The 11,134-nt window shown below is 40.3% G+C and overlaps 1 protein-coding gene across 1 annotated transcript; it reads right to left on the bottom strand.

Annotated features, from left to right (window-relative positions):
- Positions 1 to 1,462: 1,462 nt before the first annotated feature.
- Positions 1,463 to 9,795, bottom strand: LOC755798 (synaptotagmin-5). The gene is made up of 7 exons (XM_001191878.4): positions 9,650 to 9,795; positions 6,049 to 6,807; positions 4,816 to 5,163; positions 4,084 to 4,239; positions 3,090 to 3,230; positions 2,234 to 2,372; positions 1,463 to 1,990 (listed from the first exon to the last, which is right to left on the bottom strand). The coding sequence occupies exons 1-7, from the start codon at positions 9,683 to 9,685 to the stop codon at positions 1,668 to 1,670; spliced, it is 1,902 nt and encodes a 633-aa protein (XP_001191878.3). The 5' UTR covers positions 9,686 to 9,795; the 3' UTR covers positions 1,463 to 1,667.
- Positions 9,796 to 11,134: the final 1,339 nt, after the last annotated feature.

The following is an 11,134-nucleotide window of genomic DNA, read 5'->3' as shown; positions in this document are numbered from 1 at the left end:
TCATGGAGACCGGCGATTGTAAAGAAATGGCTATTTTCCATCGAGAGTCCGGGTGAAAAGACGTACTCCCGCTTGTTATCTCGCTAGGAAACGCCAATACCACCATGTAAACATTTTGGAAATTCAATTTCCTTTATTTAGACACGCATTTGTTTAGTAATGGACGATCCGTCAACTCTGACGTAGAGATATAACAAGAAAAGAAGGAATTAATATAAATGATGGATATACGTCGTAATATCTTTTACTCCCCCTTCTCTTTTCTCTCCCCCTCTCTCTCTCTCTCTCTCTCTCTCTCTCTCGCCCTCTCGCCCTTCCCCCTCCCTTCCCCTCTCTCTCCCCCCTCTCTCTTCCTCTCACTCTCCCTCTCTCTCTCCCTCAACCCTACGTCGGCAAAACATGGATTACGTTAAAGATAATTAAATCGTATTATATCATTAACATAATCCTCTCTCTCTTTCTCTCTATCCCCATCTCTCTCTTTTTTTCTCTCTCCACCCCGTCTCTCTCGCTCTCGCTCTCCCTCTTCCTCTCTCTCCCTCTCTCTTTCTCTCTCCCCCACTCTCACCAACTTGCGTCGGCAAAACGTGGATTATGTTAAAGATGATTAAATCTTATGTTAATGGTTTTATTCCATATTACAAATATTTCTCAAACAAAAGTAAAAAAAAAGAAAAAAAAAAAGATGACCATTGCGTTTTAAACAGGAAGACTGGAGACATGCGTAATGTGTCACATTTTGGGCTTTATTTCAATTCATCATAGCTCTATTCCTGTCAGCTCGTACATTTTAATGTGCACACTTATTTCTTTTACAAAATTAATGTGATAAACATCCATGTAATTATTTGTATATTCATATCTTTCAGAAAATACTTATTTTTTTCAACAAAATAATGAAGGTGAAAGAAATGGTTTTTATTATACGAGTTTGTAAAGGGGCAATGACATTTAAACATTCTACAACATTGTTTAAACCTTCAAAAGAAAGAAAATGAATTTAAATAAAGCAGAGCCAAAGATCATTGGCAGGGCATAGGAAGAAAATCACCTTCAATCCGTTGGATATGCAAGATTTCATCGTTACACAGAGTCCTTACATTCATATAAATAATCATGAGGGCCTCAAATCCAAAGAGCTTTATTGACATAATACACATTATTCCTCTCTCTCTCTCCCTCTCTCTCTCTTTATATATATATATATATATATATATATATATATATATATATATATATATATATATATATATATATATATATAATATCTTTTACTGTACAAGCGTGGAATTACAGGGCCTGTGTATCATCATTGTTATTCTAAACTCTTCGCGATTCTTGAAGTGAGACAAATCTTTTACCTTATACAGAAATGAGGTGATTTCAACACGGTATATGATAATACTGTATGGACCGATCAGGGCCGCATCCCCTTCCCCCTCATACCACCCCCTCCCATTCATGCCCCGAAAAGTTTCATAACGAGAGCTTAAACGACATTCTTTTTAGTAGCATTAAATTACAGGAGGCATAGATGGCTTACGAATTAATCTTTGTCTGTTAATTGAGAGCCAGAACGCCATCAACTCTATATTAAAATATACTGAGCAAATTAATGCATTTTCTTGATCAAAAACTAGACATAATTTGAGAACGCCATTGGTCGACTATCGCTGAATCTTGTGCCACCTTGCCACGATACTCCGGGGCGTATCAGACATCTCGTTCCAGTGCGCCAGTCCGTCACCGACGGCGCAATCCTTTCCGCCTAAGACGCACCGCCCGATGATGCGGTGGCTTCGGAAATGATTGATCCGAGTGCAGACCGAGAGCACGAAGCAGCATTCGGGCATTTCCGAGAGACGCATTCGGTCGATGGAGAAGGCTTCGTTAAAAACCGGAGAGCAGGAGCGTCGTACTACTTTGGTGTTCTTGTGTTTCATCACCTTGCCGCATCTCATGATGGTTATCTTCACGAAGGTGTCAAGAACTGTGAATTGATGGAAGGTTGGAAAATACAGATGAAAGACCCCACTGCACTACTTATAGCTACTTGCGCCCTCTATACAGCAAACAATACCTAATCGGTAACCATTGGTCCCCATGATCCCCTTTTTCTTATGTTAATTGAGAGCTTATTTGATGAGATTACCACCTGTCAGTGACCATGCAGGGAGGTCTAATCACTCCTGGCAAAACTAGTGCAGTGGGGCCTTTAATACTTCATTCTTACTTGATCGTCCGACCTCCATGTCGCCCCACTCTGGTAGTCGTATGTTGCGTGCTTTCATGATGATAAGGTTGACGCGTTCTGCATTGGGTAGATAGGTGAGTGAGATCATGAGGTCTCCCATTAATGCCTCGTCTTCTTCCTACATAGACAAACAAAAAAGGAAAATCAACGAAATACTTCAAACATTTGCCCGGGAATTGATACTTGGGCAATCGCCCCTATGGTAATGAGCCCCCGCCCCCTCCTCCTCCTATGTTATCTGAGGTGAGATTGGGTCATTTGAAAGGTCACGGGGGATTGTCTAGGAAAAAATTTCGGGTACAGTGTGTGCATATTGGGTAAAGGGTCGTTTCCAAAGGGGGAAGAATTTTGTTGTTGACAGAAACTTACCACTATAAAGGGCCTTTGTACATTAAAGAAACACAATTTATTATTACATATACTTGATACAATAATGTACTTTGTAAATACAAAAGTACGGTTCTTAAACATGTTTATTGGAAGGAAAGAACAGTATCTGAATCTAAAATAATTTGGCTCAACATTGCTTGTAGAGTGAAACAAGTCGGGCTGGGAGTGCCCATGAAATATTAAAATAATTTTTGAAAAATGCTTTAAAAAATGCTGTTGCCGCATCGGGATCTAAAAGGTGAACTCTATGGATGGTGGTAAATAGTTTCAATCTATAATTGTTTTCGAATGGAATGACTACTTGAAGTAATCTTTGGTTGAACTAATTTCATTATAAGACTTACTTTGTGATCTCCTGGTTGAACGAGTAGCAGGGTGATGCATCGTGATCTTGATAACAAAACTGTTATAATAACATCTATACAATTCATTGTCGTAGTCATACCTTCTCTGGTTTCTCGAGATCCCGCTGAATGACCTTGTCGTCGGCATCAGCTCCATGGTCGAGCTCGTGTTCGGATAGCGCGAAGTCGACGCACCCGACGGCGATCGGGTGAGAATACTGGTCATATTCGCACACAGTAAACTAGAGTGAGGGGGGGGGGGGATTGAAAGAAAATGAAATTCTAAGGTACAAGATGACACCATACGATGGTATGAACTTAGAACCAAGAACAGGAAAAGACGAAAGAGAAATAGAAAATAACCATTTTTTTTAAAGCAGACTGTGGGAAGGATGGGGAGGGGGAGAAGAAAGGGGAGAATGAGAAAGAAGGGGAGGAGGAGGAGAAAGAAGGGGAGGAGGAAAAGGAGGAGGATGTGGAGGAAAGGAGACCATGGAAATGTTTGTATATACTTCCTTATGTTTTTTCTTTTCAAACTTGCCGTGTTTCTTAGCGTGAAGTTTGCCATGGTGTAGTTATTGTCTTATAATTATATGGACAAATTTTGAGAGAAAATAGGAAAAAAAGAAAATTGAAAAAAAGAGGACAAGAAGAAGAACAAAAAGAGGGAGAAGAAGGAGGATTAGAAGAAGAAGAAGAAAGAAAAAGATAGAAAGAAAGACTAACGAAAGAAACTAAGAAAGAAAGAAGAAAAAAGGAAAGATAAAAGAAAAACGTGAACTGGATTAGGTAATCAAAGGAGAATCATTTCAAAAGTCCTCAATATACAAAATATTATGGGGGTGTCTGAGGGCATGCATCTGGCACTCAAATTATTGGGTGTCTCGGAGATACCCAAATATTATTTCCCCCTTTAAATTTGTTGTGTAAATCGCCGACATTTATGCACTGTGTATTTTCATGATCTTGTCAGGTGAAGAATAGATTTACATATTTGAGGAAAAATATCCCTTCCTTAAAAATTATGGCTGACACAAGATTTCATTTCTCTGCCATTCTCCGGTGTTGCCTCGACAAGGTCCGTGTATATTTTACCTTGATGCGCATCTCACTAACAGCACCGCGAGCGATGCGGAAGGAGAAGTTCTGTTTGAACTCGGGACTCCGGGTGCCATGACGGATACTCGAGTTCATCGACCTCCGCTTGTGGTCTGGATCGAGGGCGATCTTGACGAAGACATCTCCGTTTCCCTGGTCGAAATAGAAATGCAAATGTCTCAAAGAAAAGAATGTCTAGAATATAATGCTACTATGTGAAAGTGAAACAAGTAATTTCTTTTCGTAGAGTTGTCGTGGTCTAGTGAATACGCATCATCAGACTGTGAATCGCATGGCTCGCGGTCCGAGTACCACTGCAGCACTAATGGCCTTTGGCAAGACATTATTAACCTTTATTTGCCACTCTCCACCCAGGTGATGTGAAACACTTAGAAACATCAGTATTAAGTGCTATATAAATGTTACTATCATTGTTATCATTTTCATGTTATTATTTTTTTTGTTATTATTATTATCATTATTGTGATTATTATCATTATTATGTCGGACAACAAATAACTAGTTACTAGTGGCTCATTAATTTGTCAGAATAACAGATACAAAATTACAATGTAGAGTTATTGTACAAAGCCAGGAATTCGAATGTATAGTTTATTTAACGGCAAACCTGGTAGAAAATTATTATAACACGTCGTATTGTCAATGACAGCTGAAGACCACTTTAATCACATCTCATGCAAGCAATAATAACCATGTTTGACGTCTTACATCTTTCACTGGTTGAGGCAGGTTGAGTACGCTGTCGACGAATACGGTCAGAAGCTCGATCTCCGAGTCGTAGGTGACCTTGAAGGTGAGCTTGCTGATCTCCTTCTTGCCCTTCTTCTGTCTCCACTTGCCGACGAACTTGGCCGCCAGCTCCTCTCGCTTGTAGATGCCCGTGTTAAGCCTGCCGATGTGGGTCTCAACCACGTCACTGCTGGAGCTCATCGATGCCCGGGCGGCGAGGTGCTCAGGGGTTGACCGTGACCTCGACATGGAGTATAACGCCCTCTTCGACTCGGGGGAGAAATCGAGCCAGGTGCTGCTACGTTGTCTCTCCTCCGACAAGCAGCCCTTCAAAACATAGATAAGAGTTCTGTGATTGTGAGATGAGGTAAGTCATGAAACACAAAACACATGATCTACGTTGTCGTACCTCAATTGTTTATAAACCTCCACTTAGAAAGAAAAAAGAGATCATAGAATACTCGCAAACTTTTGCTCTGTTATTGATCTCCAATGCTACGTACGTACCCAGCCAATGCAATCAAATACATTTTGTTCTATTCTACTTTTGAGCATCTACGTCCGTCGCATGGAAAAAAATGTTACACTCTAAAAACACATAAGTTAAATCACCGTATCAAAGGGCCGATGAGGGACCGATTTATCAAAATGTTAGATAAATACTTTAAACATGCTGGATCCAACAACGTCACAGTTGTATCTAGCGGCATCATATTAAAAGTGTTAAATCTGGCATTCTGACAAAAAGGTAACTTCTCGACCCTTTTAAATATCGATATAATAGTTTTTAGTGTACATGTTGTAGATTTAAGAAGTCAAAAACCTGCCCTTGTGCCCCCTACAAGCATAATTGGCATAACTCAGTACACAACATATTAAAACAATTACTTAATTGTGGTATTTTAAGGCATCGTTTCCCTGTTTTTATTTAAAGCCCCACTGTCCTACTTTTAGCTAGTTGCTCCCTCTATATAGAAAACAATGCCTAATCGGTGCCTGTTGGTCCCCCATGATCCACTTTTTCATGTTAATTGAGAGCTAAGTGGGTGAGATAGCCAACTGTCAGTGACCTTGCTGTGTGGTCTAATCCCCCTGGCCAAGCTAGTACAGCCGGCCTTTAAATATTATTTTCTATCTTTCTTTCTTTTTTTCTTTCTTGTTCTTCTATTTTCTACAAAGTTCTGGATCCATCCGTTGGCTCGTTGTACTTACTTGGATCTGTTTAGGCTTGACATCAATTGGGACGCTGTGAGAACATGAAAAGGAAGACCTCATGCCCTGCCCTTGAGAATCAATAGGAGACAGCATGTAGTGAAGGTTTTCCGAGAGGGCGCTGCACAAACCTGGATAGACCGACCCTCGACGAGAATTCGGCGTCGAGGTGCTGCAGCTCACACCGGACGAAAAATCATCACTCCCGTTCCCCTTCTCGATGTCATCTACGACTTTCTCCGGTACATCGCCGCGGTTTTTCATCATACGCCTGACTTGGACGATCACGAAGACGAGCATGAAGGCAAAGACAAAGACTTCGACAAAGATGCAGATTGTGACCGCACTGGCAACTGGCACACGCACGACGTGATTCGGACCTCCGGTGTCAGGTTTCCCCGGTGTTGCCTTCATCGGTACTGCGGAGTGTAAGGCTTCGGTGCTAGGCACAGTGGTTGTGCGTGCTTTGTACGTTACCAAACCGGTGCTTGGCACAACCGAAGCCATGGTGTTTGCTCGGGAAGAGGTTGGGCCTGTGTCTCCTCTATGGTAAATCGTCAAATCCCCCTCATCTTCGACACCCTCAAAATCACTGTAAGATGTTTCCCCCAAAACTTCACCTAAGCGTCCTCTTGCTGGAGAGATGTAAGAAGATTGAGTTTCAGTTGCAGTGGTGTCACCTCCTGTTTCTCCATATTTGATCAAGTCTTGACGTAGGATATATTCCATATACCGCAAACTTTCATCATTTTCAGTTGTCTGTTGGGATAAAATAAAAACATTTGACAATGCAAAATGGTCACACAGTCACACTGCCATCTCTTTTGTGTAAAATGAGAATGATACTAACTTTCTCGTGTTAACCGCATAATATGAAGAGATATTTGTTTGTCATATTCCATGAAATAATCAGAAAGTCTAAATAAAGTAGGCCCTATTTGGAAGTGAACAAAATGAAATCGTCTATCAAATCTTGACCCATTTGATTTTGCTTTTAGATTTTAATCTAATTGCTTATAATAATAATAATATTTAGCTTTTATAAAGCGCTTAATACAATGTCTCTAAAGCTATGGTCACAAATCAGAGCGGCGACCGACCGATTAATAGCCTGCTCGGTCACCGCTGGAATTTAGGCATCGCCCAGCGATTTTTGGAGAAGTCGAGCAGGCTGTAGAGCCCCAGCGATGCCTGGGCGATGCCCTGTCGATTTCCCGTCGGTCGCCGGTCGATTTTAGGTTAAAACTGGGCGAAATCGTGGAGCTTTTCCGTGGGGTGTCCAGGCAGGGACCGACCGGTGACCCACCGATTCCCGAGCAGTCTCCCACCGGCCGCCGGCTGATTTTTAAAGATATTGCACGGCGGCCGGCCAGTGATCGGCGGGGCTCCAAAATACGATCGATGCCCGGTCGTTCGTCGCCCGGGCACCGAACTAATCGAGCGTTCGCCGCCGAGCGATTTAGGTCAAAAATCGAAGCCGATAGGTCGAAGGCTGCCGACCAGTGACCGACTGATCTCCCAGCGGCGACCGGGCGGCGACTGCTCGACACCGAGCGTAGTTTGGGCGGCGAGTGAAAGTGAGCAGGCGCCGCCCGAATTTTAACTCCGCGCTAAAACTTCAGCAGCGACCGAGCGATGCCTTAAAGACAAGCGGTGCCTGAGCGGCCGCCGCTCGGTCGCCGGGCAAAATTGGCTAAAAACTCGCCGAGCAGGCTACTTTTTGGTAATGTGACCATAGCATAAGGGCTCTACAAATATATTATTACCCCGGTCATTGGATTCAGTGCTTGCCCGCACACACTGTGCTGGGAAACATTCGAAGTAATGATTATTAATAATTACAAAACGCTTAAATACAGCCCTGGCATAGCACCTGAAGAGCTCACCGAACGATGCTGACGACATCCTATAAAGAATGAAAATAATTGCAATGCTATTCTTTCTATAATTGTAATAACTTTAGTGTATATAAATATGATGGTATTCACATCATTCAAAAGGGGATATGAAACCGATTCTAATAACTAAAATATTTTTTTTGTAAATTCACAAGATAGGGGTTAAAAAATACCACACTTTCAAATTGAAAAAAAAAAAAAAAAAAAAAAAACGGAATGATATCATGGATGACATTCGTTCCCTCTTGAAACGCCGAACATACCACGGTAAATGTAGCTGAAAATACAATGGCGTCTTATTTTGTTTACAAGCGACGGATTCCTTTGTTTCTTCGCTGCAGTTTCCTTGAAAATAATACCATCCGCGGGATTTAGAGTGAGGCAATAGAGAATAGAGTAAACATTTAGCCTGACGGTAGTGGAGTAAGAGAATTGACTGAAGAGAAGATGAAAAAACAGGCACTAAAAATGTGTGAGATGTAATGGACATCGTCTGCTTAAACGAATTCATTTGCACTGGCTGCCTGCCGTAGCAACAAAGAACAAACTCCGTTTCGTTGACGATCAGCCATGCATGAAGTCTTTCGGCTTGTTGTTAGGGCAGACAGCCTGTAAGTGGAACGGATTAGTTAAATACAATTATGGAAAGCATTACTTTAAACAAAGAGAACTTTCTCAAAAAAAGTTGTTGTTGTTGTTGTTTTAGTTTATAGGCGTTTGTCATTCAGAAGTGAATATTTACGCCATACATGGGTGTATTTACGATTCAATTAAAACATAAATAAACAATAATAATAATAATAATAATAATAATAATAATAGTAATAATAATAATAATAATAATAATAATAATTGCCTAATAGTCCACTCCAAATTTTATTAAACCGAAACGGAAATTCATTTTGCCCAATTGATCGTGAGCCCGGCAGCCACTGAGCAGCGCCAGATCGACGTAATAATAATAATAATACAATACGGTTTCCAATAAGGAGGACCCCAACATATATAACTGCAATTAGTTCCAGACGTCAATGCATCCAAGGAAAGCACTCACAAAGATTTAAAAAAAAAAACAATAAAAAAAACATTGATCCCTTATTGCATGTATAATACGACCGCAATCACAAAGAATCCACATGCGCAATCATGTACTGAAGGTTAATTCCCGCCCCATTTGTTCAAAAACTCATAAACGAATCAATTTCCTAAACTTCAATGAACTCCATATACATATCTGCGAGTCTGGGCAAGTCACTAAATAATGTGCATAATCTATTCGTATTCCATACATTAATGTTAAAGACTGGTGTACAAAGAAATGTTATGAATCACTCCAGAATTTTTCTATTTACATTTTTTACTCGACTTTGTGCAAACCTTAGTTTCAATAGGGAAATAATACTTAAAATTCAAACTGTGAAAATATTTTTAACATTCAATGAATTCGCTTGAAACACAACTCTCTGTTTCGTCACGACTATATATGATTAGAACTGCACAAGTCCACATGAAAACAGGCGACAGCGTCAAGTTAATCGTCGTAAAGATACCAGTGCAACAGTTGGCGATTGCTAGTTGCTACACGGACTAGGCTCGCCGGCATCCGAGTGCACTAGCGAAGCAGAGCATACGGTTACTGGCGAGTTAAACACTTCAATCACTAACTAAATGCTAAGTAAATATTTATCAGTTCTAATTCTTACCTTAGTTTGATCCAGCAACAAATTAAAAAAATCCATGATCTTCCGGAGTTAAGTTCTACTGCTGCCAGTTTTAACGGATCTGAATTATGTGGAAAAGTCCTGGTTACATTTCCAAAAACGCCATGTACCTGCACGCGGGGGAGTCATCCATTACCCATTCACATGTATCTTCTTTCAATAGTCCACTTTACCTATTGTGTTCAAATTCTATGCATACCTCATGAACAAAACACTCTCCCGACATCCAGTAGGCATGCCAAAGATGTGCCTTTCATAGCAACGACAAATGACTTCGATTTGGTTTCCATTATTCCATCGGGCGAATTAAATAGTTAGTCAACTCTGGTTCTGAAAAGAAAGTCAACCATTTTGGATCGGTGGCGGTCACTAGTACTCAATTTTTCCGAGAAAGGGGGGAGTAGGGGTGGCACAAGTAGGGCCCTACGCCTCTACAGTACAAAAAGATGAGTAAGTTATGAAATTACTGAAGGGTAAAAATACTGAATAGCTATAAAATCCAACCTTATTAGTAAAATTGCTCTGAAATCTGAAAGACTGCAGAAAAAAAGTTATAGATGAAGCGAAATTGTTGAAAGTTTGAAAAAATCGAACAAATAACCTGAAATTTATAATTGTTTAAATACGGAAGGGCATTTCGAATTGGCCGAATCGACATGTCCCGGTGATGTCGTGGCGGAAACTCTCCCATTTGTTCAAACAAACAAAAAATTACTTAAATGTCAATTTTTTAAAATATATTATACCCAGGAGGGTCTTTTCCTTTTAAAGGATCTCTGATAAAATGAAACCCATAATATATTTTGAGTAGGCCTTTGTGACAGAAGGGAGAAGGCGCTTAAGAAAAGAACAAACCCGTATAAAATAATGATATTTTTGTGCGCGGCAAAATGGAACAGTGGGACAGATGTCCCCGACTTCGTTAAAATTCCACTGACTAAATTGCCAATTTTAGATTCGCACAGATGAAGTGGTTTTGATATTTTTTTTGATTTGATTTTTTGATTTTTGATTTTATTCATTTTCCCACTCAAATATCCACAAATTAAAATGGGATATATAAACAATACAGTATTACAATATTATTATATATTGTAATACAAGTAACGAAATCAGTTTACGAAGTACATTTAAGTTTGAGAATAAGGCAAAATATTTTATATTGCTTGCTTTAACTGAGAGGGTAAAAAAGGGAATCTCAGAAAAGCTAGGCTTGTTAAGCGAGAGTCCTAGTATAAATTAAAGGGGGTGTAGCATTGTGTAGCGTGGAGTAAATATTCTTTAAAAAAATGAAACGCCGATAATACCAAACAACAACAAGAACATGGCAAATACTGGTTAACGCCATCTACGACTTCTTTTGGAAAACTGTACATAAACGAATGGACTTGAAGGTCGGCGCGCGCTAGCGTTCGCGAAACAGACCGAAGTTCTCCTCACGCTTCGGTTTCGCGTATGTTGCACGCA

This window comes from Strongylocentrotus purpuratus, unplaced genomic scaffold (genome assembly GCF_000002235.5).
Source record: "Strongylocentrotus purpuratus isolate Spur 01 unplaced genomic scaffold, Spur_5.0 spur5_scaffold_10, whole genome shotgun sequence".
Lineage (NCBI taxonomy): Eukaryota > Metazoa > Echinodermata > Echinoidea > Camarodonta > Strongylocentrotidae > Strongylocentrotus > Strongylocentrotus purpuratus.
This window is presented reverse-complemented; position numbering and strand designations above follow the sequence as displayed.